Below are 16,984 nucleotides of genomic sequence, written 5' to 3' on the forward strand. Positions count from 1 at the left end.
TTCAACCTACATAATGCCAAGGAAACACCCTAAATGCAAACCAAAGGAAAGATGACTCAAATATGCAGACTGGGTGAGGAGCCTACATCTGTTAAAGACATAACTGAGAGGTGAGTTTTAACCACATTTTCTTCACAAGTGGCCAAAGGTCAAAACCTAAAAAGTTCATGTAATTTCTGCTTTTTTACTGTATGTGAAGAAATTATTGTTTTTCTGTGTTACGGAAGGCTGTATAAAAAGTGATTATTGATTTGTGTCTAATTTTCCATCAATAGTGAGGTGGCAGTTATTTATCCATCAGTAGTTTGGTGACATATTATGACATAAATGCATATTTTCTGCTTCTCACCTTTATTGTTTAAAATTCTGAAGCAACTGTAGTTGATGACTGCCTTGTTCCGTTGACACCTTTTTGAAATCTTTGTTCTAATGAACACACTTGACTGACTAAGGGATTATACACACCAAGATACTGTATATAGGCTTTGGTCTTTGTTTGGTTTTCTTTCACAGGATCAATTTGGTTTGTAGATTACATAACACTTAATGTATACTTAGAAAGATACCATGTATGTAATTATGTATTTATTTATTTATTTATTTTGGATGGGGACATTGCACATTTTTCATCTATAGTTGTTGGGCAGAGACAAAGTGACAACAGGTTCACAGTGCAAGTAATCCATAAAATGGGCCATATAGCATTTCAAATACAGCTAAAAACAGACAAACACGCGCAGACAACCAATCACCAGCAGAGGGAGTACCCCATCAGCCATCCAATAGATTATATTAAATATTTATAATTTATTTACATTATTCCTACCAACACGATTACACTATTATTAAAGACGTGTGCTCCCTTAGGCCTCATTCTCCTTCTGAAAAACAGAAGTTTGATGAGGTATTGCAATAGACTATTTAAGACTCCACGTAACCATAACTTCACATACTTCACATCATCACATAACATTATGGCCCCTTTCTGTTTGACTGCAATTTTACCTTCACTTCACCTCTTGGGTAGAGTTGTATTTGTGGTCAGGATCACTGCAGGGCTGGTGCAGTTGTGGCCTTGTTGCACTGATAAAAATCAAAAGCAGAACTAGAGCGAGGGCAGAGTGAGAAAGAGAGCTCCACACTGTCTCGATCAAGGGAGCTCGCACTTCTCCAGGGGCAACACCTCTTAATAAAGAATATAGGGCAATTAATATCAGGAGCCTTGAGGATAAGAATTAACATGGTCACAAACCAAGAATGAGGACTCTCTTTGTATTTCAAAAAGAAATAAATTGTAGATTAGAGGGTCTAACGCAACTTTGCTTTTAGCTGAAGGATTAACTTGTTTTGTATAATTTCCCAGTTTGATTTGAATGAACTGATTGACCGCTTGTTTTACGAGTTTGGCTGTATTGTTTTAATTGTTTTAAGACTTATCCATCTTGAAGTCATCAGCATTGAGACCGACTATTCACTCTCTCCGTCCCTGCTGTTTTGAGCCTGTTTTCACAACGACCGCTGTTACCTTCACCCATGGGTGGGACTCAACGGTCTCCAAAAGCAACGCCAGCGTGACCTTCCTGCCAGGCTGACTTTCCAAAACACACATGCAAGGTTATCAGAGACCACTAAGAAGCAGGAAGGCAGTACATAAAGAAGTATTTATGCATAAGTATTGATAGGATTTGGACTCAAAGTGTAGTAAGAGGTTGCGATTGCTGGAAAAAGGCCAATGCTTGCAAGCACACCTACAGTTTGGAGAGCACGAAGGCGGGATGAGTTACCGAGGGCAAATAGAAACAGAGAGGAGGAGGAACCATAGAGGAAGAAGCAATGCACATCATATAGTAGCTCTGAGTGAACTGCAGCAGCCAGGACTAGTGAAAGGGGCTGTTGTAAAAAGTTGGAAGCCTGTTTCAGCAAAGAGTTTTTGGGCCAAGTGAAGCATAAAGGGAGCGGCACAGACAGGGAGGAGGAGAGAACTGAGTGAGTGCTACCACAACTAACACAGGACCATGGCTGACAACGTGAATGAAGCAGAGGCAGAGTATAACAAGAGCAAAGATGAGCTGGACTGGGGTTATGAAGAAGGTAAGATGAAGGATGTGAAATTGCTTGAATGAACAATTGGAAACACATCAAAGAGTTATGAGTTGTCGGCGTTATCACAATCAGTTTGTAAAAGTAATGCATTTTGAATAATTGTGCTGGTGTTGTCAATTTTTTTTTAATTTTGATACTAAGGAATGGGCTTGATACTCAATACTGAACAGTAGACAACTCAACATAATAGTTTACCATGTGGTCTTATACTGGTTCTGAAAAAGCTCAAGATCAATCTAAAACTGTTAAGGTTCTACTTGTTCAAATGATTATTGAGTTTGATATGAATTAGTATCTGTTCTTTGGTACTTTTGACCAGCCCACTTTGTGTGCAACAATAACAATAATAGTAGTAGTTAATTTGCAAACTGCACAGTGAGTGTTAGGGCTAGAAGTAGCAGCTGTAATGTATAAGAAGTACAGTCAGTCGCAAAAGAAAAGTAGTTGCAGCAGTAGTTTCAATGGGACAATGAGACTGAAGCATTATTCCAGTAGTCTGACTCATCTATTGCACCTGTGTTATTTAAATCCCCGCAGGTCAAAAAGGCTCAAAGCAGTAAAATGTAAACAGCAGAGAGAACATTCTTTGTGTTTCAAACCAACACATTGTCCATCGTTCTTTCAAACCCTTTAACCGTTTGTTTCCTCTAATTATTATTATTATTTAACCTTTATCGACTAAGGTAAGTTATTAAGACCATGTTAATAAATGTATTGAGTTGCGAGTGATTTCCTTGCAGATTTACGGGGGAAATGGTTATGAGCTAAGTGACTCTAATGTACCTCTAATGTGTTGGATCGGTGCCATCTGTTTGTTTGGTTTGTCTTATCTGACCACGTTTTCTCTTTATTGCTGCCATTACTGTGTACAACTGGATGTGCTGCCATACATACACTGCTCTAATGTTATTACTGTAAGTATACCAGCGCTGCGTAGTAACAAGCAATCGCTGTTTAGGGCAAATACAATTAAATATCGGTGCACTGTATCTTGAGTTTTAACACAGTGGAAGGGCTGAAGAAAAATGTGCTCTTTTAGAACAATGTAATCTATTCAGGAATTTACAAGATAGTTTATTTTTGTATCCATTTGTTTGGTTTCTTTTTTTCTTTTTATAATATAACAAAGCCAGAGAGACCATAGGAGATAACAATGAAAGCATCACAAAACACATAATAATAAAAGACATCCTGAAATATTTTACAAACATAAAGTGCTTTCTTTTTATCCAAAAGAAGTAACAAACGTTTTAAGAAAGTTGTTATTCTGGACAGGGTTTCACTTTTCAAGAGTTTGTCAATTCAAAATAATTTGTTTATGCCTTGTGAACTGCATAAAAGAAGTTGTTTACATGTCACCTTAATATCTACTCGTAAACCTGAATATAATAGAAAGGTTGTTCAATGTCCCCTGAGCTTTGTGGTTTCTTCACCTTGTCAGTTGCATTTTAACACTATTCTTGCACAGAGCCACATTTTTTTTCTTTCAGATAAACATTTCTGTAAAGCAGCAGTAGTGAATGAATTTGTAGCCGGTGGGAAGTAGTTGTCCGGGATTTAGTTGCTGAGGAGCAGGGGAATGTCCAGCCCCCTCCCTCTCTCCGGTGAATAGGCAGTGAGGACATGGAGCATTTGACTGAAAAAGCCGAGTTCATTTCTGAGTGACTAAGACTGAACACGATGCTTGCCAAAAGACTGACATGAAATACAGTGTTGTCCTTGTCACTTTCCAGGCTGCTGGCGCTGCTTTCTTTCCTCTTACTCTGAGGCATAACATGGAAGCCAGTGTCCAATTGCATCAAGTAGCTGACATGCAAGCTCTGATGCACACATTACTCTGAATTCAGATGTTCAGCCATGACTTTCTACTCTGCGCAATCAATTTAGAGTGAAATCTAGCAAGCTTTACACTGAAAAACAGGCACATTTCTCCACCCACACCTCTTATTGGTCAGTCTCTGTCATGCTTTGAGTGAGTGACTGGTGGATTGAACAGTGAAATGTGTTAATTTGCAGAAGTAGAAGATTGCTTCAGTTACCTCTGCATAATGATATAAAGTTAACTGCATGAATAAAATCATGATAAATACTCTTTTTTATTAATATACATTTCACACAAATTATGAATTGCATGTTTTCAATAGTATAATATGCTGTTTTGACAGAGTAGCTCATGTTTTGTTTGTAAGTTAAGCCACTTACAAACAGGGATCAATGTGCCAATTTTCTAAATACCTTTTTAAAGTAATGCAAAGTTTGCAAGTGTCTTTCTTTGGTGGGGGTTTGTTTAACTATGAGGAAGGCCTGCGTGTACTGCATATCCTAAAACAAATGGAATGTGAGCTTTTGTCATCTTTAGCTATCTTGTTAATTTGAGTAAATATAAGGAGGCAATATTTCCCAGTGTGGAATCTGATCCACTAACGTGTTCTAAACAACTGAATATAAAGCTCCATAGAAAATCAATATGAGAATGAATGGCTGTTCAGTTTATGACAGAAATGCCTTAAATCTATATACTCTAAAATAATATATTATTATTATTATTAAGTCTCTTTACCTGCCTATATTTTATAACACAAATTGTACTTACTTGTGACTTAACTTGGAAACAAATATCAATTTTCTTTACAACGATAAACCACATATTGTCCTGTGTTGATTATGTACCAATTTTACCTCTGCTTTTAGTTAATGTGCCAAAAATAATTCAGACAATGAGTATTTTAAATAATTATATACAAATGCAACATTATTTTCACCTTGATATCAGTTAAGATATTGTACTGAATACCAATAGTCTAGGTGTCTGTTCCTCAGGTGTAGAGTGGGGACTACATTTCCCAGCAGCCAACGGGGAGTACCAGTCTCCCATCAACCTAAACTCCAGAGAGGCCCAGTACGACCCCTCCCTCCTGGACGTAGGCTTGTCTCCAAACTACGTGGTGTGTCGGGACTGCGAGGTCCTCAACGATGGCCACACTGTTCACATCCTGCTCAAGTCCAAGTCAGGTGACTCCCTGTTGACATGGCAACACCTTCACTCAACTGTGACGACGGTTGTGAAAATGTCACCTCGAAATGTCATTATGAGATTTCCTATAGATTATTTTGGGGAGGAATATTTACGTGAAACAACCTAGTAGCCTAATAGTAGGTTGTAAGTACCTTTACATAATTGCTACTACTATTACTTCTGTATTGCCTCTGCTACTGCTAGTACTGCTTATGAGTAATGATGCTGCTATTATTGCTCCTATGCTATACTATAATACAACAACTACTACTACTACTACCAGCTCTATAAATTCATTTTCAAGATTTCGACAACCATTTATCTCATCCGATACCTGCCATCCACCTGTTTTCGTGTCCATAATGCATTGTGCTGTTGCCAGTGGTTACCGGAGGCCCTCTCCCCAGCGATCACGAGTATGAGCTTCACGAAGTTCGGTTCCACTGGGGCAAAGAGAACCAGAGAGGGTCAGAGCACACGGTCAACTTCAAGGCTTTCCCAATGGAGGTGCATGCAAATAACACACTTTTATTTTTATGTTTTATTGTAATTGCCTCATGTAGTACTTTTCTCGATGCTCAAAGTCTTCCTGGAAAAAGATGAAATGCGGTCATTAAAGTACTCCAAAGGCAAACCACATTATGCCCATCCTAATCGAAATCCCAGGTTTACACACAGCTTTGAAATCCTGGTATAATCAGAGTGGTTCATGTAAAATGTCCTTGGGCTAACAATGTTGCAACATTGTGTAGAACATTTGTCAAATTCCTGCTCGTCTTCATCAATAATTATATAGTTGTCATACAAACTAATTTCAAACATCTACAAACACAATTCCTACTCGATCCTGAATTGCAGTGTACCAATCGAAATGTGGGTTCAATACATTATGAACATATTTAATGAAAGCAAAACAAATCAAAACTGATTATCTGAGAAACTAACAAAAATTTAATCTAAACATTAGACCTTCCCTTTGGCGATCCTGTTTTAATTTGGAGTATACATTTTTGCGACCCTCTTATTTAGTCTTATCTACATTTTTTAAATAAATGATTATGTCTTTAAAGATCGCCAAACCTAATACATGCTCTCCCTGTGTTCTTATGGCATTTGACCAAAATCTGAGGTGAAAACTAGAACTTTATAAATTCCAGAGAGTATTGAAACAACAGCTGTGCCCTATTGTCTGCTCTCGATGTCTTAAGGGCACTTTCCCTTAGCCCGACTGGTGGGTAGTGTTTTTGTATTAGTTTAATTTCACTTTGACTAACAGAAAACCCCAACTGAAAGTCTAAGCCGACCTCTTTCCAGTAAACAACACAAAGTACTAAATCGTGGGTGAAATTGAACCATAATCAGATCATATTTTTTGCCATTGTAAATAAATGATTACATTACATCTTCTCATGAAAGACCGGGGCTGCAAGAGCTGCATACAATCTGCTAATCCTGTAATATATGTACAAACACACCTTATTAGTTTGTCAATTCATAAGCCTATTAGGTTCTTTTTGTCAGTTCTCCTTTACACATTTAACACGGGACGTCTGAGCAGAATCCTAGCATTTAAACGTAATGCTTTCCAGGAAAAATTGCAATTAGACATTTTTTCCAGCCCTAATGTCATTTTAGATCATTCATCATACATGTTTACAGGGAAATACTGAACAAACTACTGAGCAGCGATCCATCACGAGTGCCATACACCTCATCTTACCAGTTTATGCAGCGTTTTTTCCTTTAGTTTGTGCAAATGGAGGGACGGATTGTTGAATCCCTGTGTCATTGGCAGCTGGTGGTTAAACACTCTTCACTCTGAGGCTGCTCATTTCCACCTGTCGGACGCAAATGCATTACAAGTGGTTTGATTCTCTGTTGCTCTACAGCTCCACCTGATCCACTGGAACAGCACGCTCTTCAACAGCCTGGAGGACGCTCTGGGCCAGAAGAACGGTATCCTCATCATAGCCCTATTTGTGCAGGTTAATATCTGTCATAAATGTTCTAGAGCTGCACTTTATTTTGTTTTATTTTTGCTGGGACTGTGGCGTGATTTACTCCCTTTACTACCATTCTTCTAGAAGTTCTCATAAATGCTTTGGATCACAGCTTTTGTTTTGTTTTTTCAATCATTACAAATCAAATCAATTTATTTTTGTAAGGCCCAAAATCACAACAACAGTTGCCTCTGATGGCCACAGGGAGAAATTAATCAACAATGTCTGTGGTGGCGCGGGAGTCAGACAATGTCTGTGGTGGCGAGGGACGATGTCCCAGGGTCCTCTGTCCTTAGACTCTCCTTCTCGGCCAGGAAAAACTACAAAAAAACCTCTTTGGGAAAAAAGCGTAGAAACCTGGAGGAGTTCCAGTGAAGGAGAGATCCAACTCTCACAGACGGACAGACGGACACGAGGGAGACTGGAGCTGGACCCACTCTTCAGGCAGATGAGTGACCGACTGAGGCGAACTGGACCCACTCTTCAGGCAGATGAGGGACCGACTGAGGCGAACTGGACCCACTCTTCAAGCAGATGAGGGACCGTCGGAGTCGAGCTGGACCCACTCTTCACGCAGATGAGGGACCGACTGAGGCGAACTGGACCCACTCTTCAGGCAGATGAGGGACCGACTGAGGCGAACTGGACCCACTCTTCAGGCAGATGAGGGACCATCGGAGTCGAGCTGGACCCACTCTTCAGGCAGATGAGGGACCGACTGAGGCGAACTGGACCCACTCTTCAGGCAGATGAGGGACCGTCGGAGTCGAGCTGGACCCACTCTTCAGGCAGATGAGGGACCGACTGAGGCGAACTGGACCCACTCTTCAAGCAGATGAGGGACCGACTGAGGCGAACTGGACCCACTCTTCAAGCAGATGAGGGACCGACTGAGGCGAACTGGACCCACTCTTCAAGCAGATGAGGGACCGACTGAGGCGAACTGGACCCACTCTTCAAGCAGATGAGGGACCGACTGAGGCGAACTGGACCCACTCTTCAGGCAGATGAGGGACCGTCGGAGTCGAGCTGGACCCACTCTTCAGGCAGATGAGGGACCGTCGGAGGCGAACTGGACCCACTCCTCAGGCAGATGAGGGACCATCGGAGGCGAGCTGGACCCACTCTTCAGGCAGATGAGGGACCGTCGGAGGCGGATGCCTACAATCTAATAGCTACATATGTACTGCCTGGTGGATGAGATAAAATAGATTCTGTGTCTGGTTCTTGAAAGCCCTTTGTGTTTCCTGTTTTTGACTCATAGTTTTATTTGTATGTATAGGTTACTTCCTGACTTCTATGCCTAAATATGATTCTTCAACAATGAATGACATTTTCTTAAGCAATACCTTGTAGCATATTTACTCGTGTATTATTTTACATGCAGCAGAATATGTAGGCTACATGATATAGTGACAAACGGTTGTAAAGTCAACAAACAATACTTGACTATAGTGGCCCTGTCACTCATTAACTTCTGAATAAATTGCGTTTTAACCTTTCCTGTAAAAAAACAAATCATCAATTATGGGTTTGCAACTTTTAGGCAAATATTTAGCAGCAACTCCAAATGTACTAGATATTCTTTTATATACAACAATATTTAAAATTACAATTGTCTTTGATCCGTTCTCAGGTTGGCAAAGAACATCTGGGGCTCAAAGCTATTACTGAAGTATTACAGGATCTACAGTACAAAGTAAGACTGACAAAATGAATGGCTTTCAGAGTACAGATTTATGACTTTATGTTTCTCTCATTAGGGAAAGGGCAAAATAATCCCCTGCTTCAACCCCAACACTCTGTTACCTGGTGAGAACATACACTGTGTTTCCTTCTCAGATTATTAATAGTAACGAGTAGCAGTAGTTTTGTTTTGTTTACTTCTTTTAACCACAATTGCTAGCAACATTTCCATTGTTTCTTGTTTTCTGACCCTTTTCAGATCTTGGTCCCTGCATCCTGTTGTTCTACGGGAACATGTGGCCTTTGTTTGACTTTTTATTTCTTCTATGTCCCCAGACCCTTTGCTCAGAGATTACTGGGTGTACGAAGGCTCCCTGACCACTCCTCCCTGCAGTGAAAGTGTAACGTGGATCCTCTATCGATACCCTCTCACCATCTCACAAATACAGGTAAAATATCAACAGTTTTTGACTAAACTGAGTGCTCCTTGTGATAAAACGCCATTCAAGAAACTCTGTTGGATTATTCCCAAGATTAAGATTTAAAGTATGCCTTTCACATATTGCAAGGTTCTTTTCATCTATTCTCAAATAAAACCTGTGCTAATTGTGTTAATAAGCAGCATTTTTTTCGATTTTCTCAGATTCCATCCGATTCCATCCGATTTCGATCTGATTTCCGATTCGATCCGATTTCGATTCGATCCGGGGGTTAATGTTATTAAAAATGAAAAATGTATTTGAACCATTTCCTTCACTTCATGACTGTGTAGAGAAGCAACATATTAAAACTAGTATTATAGCAATATTAAACAGCAAATCTTACAAGTATTGGTAGTTACTGATGGAAGACTGATGAAAAGGTTAAGGGTCAATCTACCTTCAAGAAAGATAATTCAGAACAATAAATGGAGGACATCATTGAGGTGACTACATCTGCAACAGTGGATTCTACTGGGACACTAACCAGTGCATTATTATTATGCTTAAAAATAATTAAGAATTCACCCAAAAGCGGTTGCTACCAAAAGCATTTTTATATTAAAACTGCTCACACACTGCCAGTACTGAAACTGGAAGTATAAAATGTAAACGGTGAGCATTTTTCAAAAAACTTTAAACTTCTTAAATTATTATTATTATTATTTATTTATTTTTAATAAAAAAAAAAAATCAATCTTTGGACGTACGAATCGATAATCGGTCATTAATATGCGAATCGATTAAAAATCGGAAAATCGTTTTTTTCAACCCAGGGTTGCCTCTCCACAGATCTGACCTGTAATTTAAATTGGCCTGGTGTTGTCACTTGCTTGTTAAGATAAATACGTTTAATTTCATACTATGGAACATTCTGGGCAAAGCAATAACATCTCATGGAGACAAGCAGGTGGCAGACCAGCAATGTACACCTTTAAGATGAGGTTGTTACAGTCAGTAAATTGATTTAAATGCAGTTGTAAATCTGACCTCACGCCTTCTCTAACCTGCCTCGTGTCCTAAGGGTGCCGTTTTGGACAAAAAGGGAGAGAGATTATCATTTTATATAACCTGGTTGTGATTGTGCCCTTTAGCCTGATGTCCATTTGAAATGCTAAAGATCAGGCTAACGCACCATAGTTTTATACTTATGACATGAAAAGTTAAGTCTCAATTCCTGGTAGCGCAACTTTGCCTCACAGTAAGAGAAGGAGCCTTAGACAGATGCTCAGTGAAAGGATCCAGGAAAACAACATCAGAATTGATAAATTGAAAGACAGAACAGGAACTTTACAGGAGAAATTAACCAGCATACTCCCTGAAGAAGCTCTCAAAAGAGTGCTGGATTTTACACAGACAGCACAAGAAGCACAGCACAAGAAGAGCAAGGAACGCCAAATCAAGAAGTTCAACCTTCTTTTGAACATAAAGAATGCAGGTGAGATCGAGCTAGACATTAGGACTGAGACAGACAAATTAGCGACCTGCAAAAACAATTGGATTAAGAACCTATCAGATCGTGTTCTGACACAGGCAGAAAAGGAGGTGCTCTCTAAAGGGCTCAACTTTTCTGTCACCTCTAAACACATCCCTACAGAGGACTACATCACAGCCACTGAAACGGCAATTAGGAACAACAAAATGACTGAATCGGAGGCCGCAGACCTGAGGTTACGGGTCACAGCGACTCTGAAGAGTGCCAAACCACCTCCTTCAAATATCACATCTGAAGAGAGAAAAGCACTTTCAGCACTAGAAAAAGATCATAGCATCAACATCCTCCCAGCAGACAAGGGACGTTGCACTGTGATTCTCAACGCAGCTGATTACGAAGCCAAAGTCCACACCCTCCTCGAGGACACGACCACATACAAACGCTTGAAAAGAGATCCGACCAGTGGCTACAAAAAGAAAGTGATAGACTGTTTACAAAGGCTGGAAAAAGAGGAAGCTATAGACCGGCCTCTGTATTACAGACTGTATCCTGGTGAAGCCATGCCCTGCATTTATGGCCTTCCAAAAATACACAAAAAGGATGTTCCACTCAGACCCATAGTGTGCAGCACAGATTCCATCACTTACAATGTGGCCAAGCATGGGCCAGAAGACGGGAAACTCCAAATAGAAGTATATAGGAAACCTACACACACGGACCAGTATCTGCTCTTTGGTTCCAACCACCCACTACAGCACAAGCTGGGAGTGATCAGAACCTTACAACACAGAGCTCAAGGTGTGCCCACCAGCTCAGAGGGCAAGAAGAAAGAGGAAAAACATGTCCGAAATGCCCTCTCAGCCTGTGGTTACCCCGCTTGGGCTCTCAACAGAGTGAAGAGAACCAAGAAGCAGGACAAAAGGGAAACTGAACAGAGAACGAAGTCCCTGTTTATTTTAAACCAGGAAACACTTTAAGACAAAAACTGGTTCACCCTAAGGACAAGTTGCCGACTCAAAAACAGAGCAATGTAGTTTATTCGATCCAATGCAGTGAAGAAAGTTGTAAAGAACGTTACATAGGTGAGACGAAACAGCCTCTACACAAGAGGCTCTATCAGCACAGAAGAAATACAAGTTCAGGACCTCAGAGCGCCGTGCATCTCCATCTTGAAGCCTCTAATCACTCGTTTGAAGACGGTGAGGTGAAGATTTTAAGCAGGGAGAAAATATGGTTTGAAAGAGGAGTTAAGGAAGCTATTTTTGTTAAAAAAGAAAGACCTTCTTTAAACAGAAATGGAGGGCTAAGATTCAATCTCCCTGGTATCTATAATGGTATACTGAACCCCTGGAAAGGTAGAGGACCAGGACAAGGACATTTAGATGCTAATCAGGTACTCAGGGTGGTTGAGCCAGGGTCTCACAAAGACAAAGAGGATTCTAATAGCCCATTAAAATTCTGAATAGGCTAGCTCGGTAGATACAAGGGGGGAGTTTCTGTTGAAACAAACAACTCTTTCTACTCCAGGAAGGCTCCGCCCAATGGGCTGGTCTTACCACAGAAGAGTATAAATATCGGAGTTCCCGACCTAAATTCTGTTATTGACAATGACTCTTGGATGAGAGTCGAAACGTCTATTTTTTTCTAACTGAGTCCAGATGACTACAACTGAAGCTTTTTCTACTCACAGTAAGAAGGTCATGGGTTTGATTACCAGCAAGGGGTTTTAGGCTGCATTCACTGTTGTCCTTGTTGGGTCCTGGTTTGAGCCCAGTTTGGTGCAGATGTTGACCTGGTTTAGTCCTGGTTTAGTCCTGGTTTAGTCCTGGTTTAGTTCTGATTTAGACCTTGTTTGGTCCCGTTCTAGTCCTGGTTTAGTCCTGGTTTGGTCCTGGTTTAGTCCTGGTTTAGTCCTGGTTTAGTCCTGGTGTAGTCCTGGTGTAGTCCTGGTGTAGTCCTGGTGTAGTTCTGATTTAGACCTGGTTTGGTCCTGTTCTAGTCCTGGTTTACTCCTGATTTGGTTCTGTTCTAGTCCTGGTTTAGTCCTGGTTTAGTCCTGGTTTGATCCTGGTTTGATCCTGGTTTAGTCCTGGTTTAGTCCTGGTTTAGTCCTAGTTTAGTCCTGGTTTAGTCCAGGTCCACTATTCCAGGATTAGTTCCAAATTTCCTCCCAGTTTAATCTAAGTGTTGATGTGGTCTTAAACCTAACACCACATCCACTCTTCGCAATTGTGTTCTATGTATAATGAAAAATAAAAGGGTTTTACTTCACTTGACTTTAGATGCTTATGGTTATGGTATATTATATTAGCTCCTTGTGAGGGATTAGTTTGACCCATATTCTTGAGTGTCTGAGTGGGGACCCATCTCCAGATCCTGAGCTCGGGTTTTTACCTTTTGTTTGTGTTACTGCTTTTCACAGTCACAGCAGATGTACATGAAAATATGCAGTAACTGTTGCCATGCCGACTAAAACTGCCCTTGGCAACCAGTTATACGTCCTGAAACAGGTTTTGAATTAAGGCGCTTTAGAGCTGCTTTTCTATAGTATGTGGAGGAACTTTTGGAAATACGTCGCTGGATTAGTAATAATAGTAGTACCTAAAAATAACTGTGCCTTAGTTTTCATTGCAAAACGTTTTATTTAAATGTTAGATTTACTGTCTCAAATACAACGTCGTAAAAGCCTGTCAGAAATATTTGAGCTAACATTTTAAAAGGAAGTAAATAGCTGTAAATAAATGTAAACGTAGTAAATGATCGTAAATAATGCTTGACAACATAAAACTATAGATTATTTGCTTTACACAAAATGTACGATAATTTGCGCAGTGCCTGGTTATATGTACACAAACCATGCAGAAAGTGATAAGGTGTGAATGGGGAATAGTAAATTACGGTTACTAGAGTTGACAGTTTATTTTTACAGGTATGGTATGTTTGACTGGTTTGTGGTTTCCAGCATTAGTCGGATTTATTACAAAATAATCACTTCATCAGAGTTATTGCAAACATTCAATATGCACAGCAGCTTCTCAAACTTCCTCATGTATTTTAATACTCATGTATGTACTTAATGATGTGCAAAGTAAAGAGCAAATAGATCAATTGTGTTTACTTGCACGATGCTCCGTGGCAGTATCCATGTACCGGTATGAAAACGCAAAAGAGTCAAATGAAGTGTTTTTTCTACTTTCAGATCGAGGAGTTCCGAAGGTTGCGGTCCCACACAAAAGGGGCGGAGCTACTCGAGGGGAACGATGGGTTATTAGGGGACAACTTCAGGCCCACGCAGCCCCTCAGCGACAGGACGGTCCGAGCAGCCTTCCAGTGACGCAGCTTCAAAACACCAACTGCAAACAACATGGGGAGCCACTAATACAACTGTAAAAAGGTACAAAAACAGTCCTTATTTGAAGATTTATATTATTACAATGGGTGAAAGACAAAAAGTGCCACAGACCTGCACAGTTTGTAGCTTTCTAGTTTAATAATGTGGTTACTTTTTAGGATACATTCATCTACCGAAATGTCCCCATTGTGTCCGAAATTTCCCTATTGTATGGACAAATAAAGGCTTATCTTATCTTACCAAGACTTTAAATCATTTTATGGACTAAATATGTGTGTTTACTGACCCCCTGTGGCGATATCTTGACCCTATCTCACAATAAAACAAAAATAAAATGTTTCAAAAGCAAAGTGTACCAAATCTGCCATTTTTAAATGACTCAGTTTAATCAAAATATGATATTGGTTGTTTTGTTAGTATTTGCTTACGAAGCTGGTAGTATTTCCTGAACGTCGCACTACTCATTTTTATAAATTCACCTCAAACTTTTACGTTTTAGCTTACAATCTCATTAGGGACAGACATTAAATGGAATCGGTCCCGAAGGTATTTTGGATCTAGTAAAGAGACAATAATGGATCAAGCCCTGGAAGATCTAACCTAGTTCTAATCTAGGACAGTCCTACTATATGGAGCCGTGTATGGAGGAGGCTCAGCACAAGGACTTCAGCGAGACCAAAAGAGGATACTGCTTGTCCGTGCAAAACAAATGTGCCTTATTTGGGGACACGATGAGTAGGTTTTCTCTTTTCAGTGAAGTTTGGTGGTCAGCCCAGGCTCTTTATCATTTCAATAAGCCTTTGTTTCATCAAATTAGTAGTTGCTCAGATAAACTCAGCTGGAGAAATCATTGTTACTACTTTGTTTTTTTATTTTCTCAATTCATTTTGGTCTCATCCAACTTAGTGTGACCTGGTTGTATTGCAATATGTTGATGCATGTTGAATTTAAGCAATGTAATGTAAGATAGTAAAATGCCCACTTGTACCCACTGTAATGATTATTAAACTACACGCTAACGAAAGAGGCTAATGTTTTCTGAAGTGGCAGTTTGCTGAGCCGTGTGATTTTCAAGAGTGTGATAATGGAATTGAAACGTCTTTTATCAGAGGAACGCAGCTTGTTCATGTAACAACAGCGCCAAACCATCTCTGTTTGTTCAAATGGTTTCAGCTTCCCCTCAACTATCTTGGTATTTTAGTGTTTCGGATCATATCAGCAGTGACACTTTCTGATTAAAATGAAATATCCTTTTTAATAACTATCCTTTCTCCACCAACAATCACTGTGAAGTGTGAACCCTTTAAACCCTTAAATATTTTGAATGTGGATACTAAAGTTGTCGAACTATTGCATCCAGTATTAAGTACAGTATGTCAAAAAATAAATGGCCACTCTTTACTCGATATAATGACAGCAGTGCGGGCGTAAAATGGCAACCCTCAGGAACTTTCACCTCAGACGCTCTTGTTCACATACAGCCCTAAGTGCACAACATTTAAAACAAAATGGTTGGGAAATCCTCTCAAACCGCTCCCGTCTGTCCTTCAGTACATGTGTTATCCTCTCCAATTAAAAGATAGCAAACATTGGTCGCATCCGATGAAATGAAATACATCTTTTAGCGTTCAATATGTTGTGCAGAAGCAGATTTGGACATTTTTGGTATTTCGAACTGACGTGGACTGAGTGCTCACTGAGACTCCAAACAAAGATCAGAGCGTGAATTGAGAGATGGAGAAGGAGGAGAAGAGGATGGAGAGAGGAGAGCAGAGACTGAACAGAGGACCATTGTTCTGGCTGTAAGTGATACCAGAGACCACATTCACCTGGGACTATCCTGCGACTACGTGTTATATAGACTGCTGTGTTTGGAAACGGACATAATCTTTAGACAATGTATCGCTGACCTCTAGTGGTTGCTGTACTTTTACAAACTTTGAACAAAATGTGTATAATTTGCTGCTGTGCCACTGCATTTTTAACCTATTTTCCACCATTTAAAAAGTCAAAGACTGTGAAGCCGTGAGAAAAGACTTCATGTGCTTGCATGAAGTACATAGTTGAACCAATATGACCACAACTGGGTCAGCAGATACTGTGTATGGAACCATTCAATTCTTTAACCACACATTACGTTTATGTTTGCAGCTTGACAAGTGACTCGTGTTTGTAAAGGACTTTGAATCTATATTCATTTTATAGGCTAAGTGAGGATACTGAGCCTATAGCAAAATCATAATATATAACATTTTATTGATGAATTTTCTGTTGATTTGCAAATTGTGCCTGTAGGGCTGGGCTGTTATAGGCCTATGTACTGTGTGTAAAAGATTATTCAAATTTTTCACAGTCACAGTATCTGCTGACATTGACTTGTTGATTAAAAAGCTCAAAGCCGGTAATTATTGCTATGGCATTGATTCCTGTCAAGTATTTACTGAAACTTTAAAGCCCCACTGCATAAATGTATGGCCAATAAATTGACTAAATTAGCATTTTCGATGTTTTATTGCACTGAAAAACATTGCTCAACATTACTGTGAGCGGGTTTGCAATAGATCTCCTCAAACCTGACTTGGCTTGGAGGGGAGCCTCCACCTGCTTCCTTCCATGGAAATATTGTTCTTTTGGCTGTAATATTCCAATGTTCCTTTTGGGTGTAATAGTATATAGGAGTTTTTATCTGTTCTTCTGGATCTACCTCTGTATCTACCTGCGTTGCACCAATGAAATTTCCCCATGTGGGACAATAAAGGAATATCTTATCTTATCTTAATTAATTATATAATATCTTTACCTGTTAAATGGACATCAATGTTCTTTTTTCAGATTGCTCTGTATCTATATCTATATCTATATCTGTGTAATCCCTTCTCTCTACCATTTCAGACTTTCTGTCTGCAAGGACGT

General features: G+C 39.8%; 1 protein-coding gene across 2 annotated transcripts; it reads left to right on the forward strand.

Annotated features, from left to right (window-relative positions):
* Nucleotides 1–1,420: 1,420 nt before the first annotated feature.
* ca8 (carbonic anhydrase VIII) lies at nt 1,421–14,219 on the forward strand. Of its 2 annotated transcripts, none has more exons than XM_072440917.1 (8): nt 1,421–2,091; nt 4,930–5,115; nt 5,502–5,626; nt 7,009–7,104; nt 8,756–8,818; nt 8,883–8,931; nt 9,142–9,254; nt 13,919–14,219. In XM_072440917.1, exons 1-8 carry the CDS (start codon nt 2,016–2,018, stop codon nt 14,051–14,053), a joined length of 843 nt encoding a protein of 280 aa, XP_072297018.1. In that variant the 5' UTR covers nt 1,421–2,015; the 3' UTR covers nt 14,054–14,219. The 2 variants fall into 2 exon arrangements, with proteins under 2 accessions (XP_072297018.1, XP_072297017.1); XM_072440916.1 differs by having other exon boundaries at nt 1,424–2,091; nt 4,924–5,115; nt 13,919–14,216.
* The last annotated feature ends 2,765 nt before the right edge of the window (nt 14,220–16,984 follow it).

Source organism: Eucyclogobius newberryi, unplaced genomic scaffold (genome assembly GCF_026437365.1).
Source record: "Eucyclogobius newberryi isolate DKJ021-1_F unplaced genomic scaffold, fEucNew1.0.hap1 SCAF_12, whole genome shotgun sequence".
Classification (NCBI taxonomy): Eukaryota; Metazoa; Chordata; class Actinopteri; order Gobiiformes; family Gobiidae; genus Eucyclogobius; species Eucyclogobius newberryi.

Excerpts from the sequence above, each read along its gene's own strand:
- ca8 (XM_072440916.1), top strand. The coding sequence starts at position 2,016 with ATGGCTGACAACGTGAATGAAGCAGAGGCAGAGTATAACAAGAGCAAA. Across the intron at positions 5,627-7,008 it reads TCAAGGCTTTCCCAATGGAG|CTCCACCTGATCCACTGGAA; the intron begins GTGCATGCAAAT and ends GTTGCTCTACAG. Across the intron at positions 8,932-9,141 it reads CCCCAACACTCTGTTACCTG|ACCCTTTGCTCAGAGATTAC; the intron begins GTGAGAACATAC and ends CTATGTCCCCAG.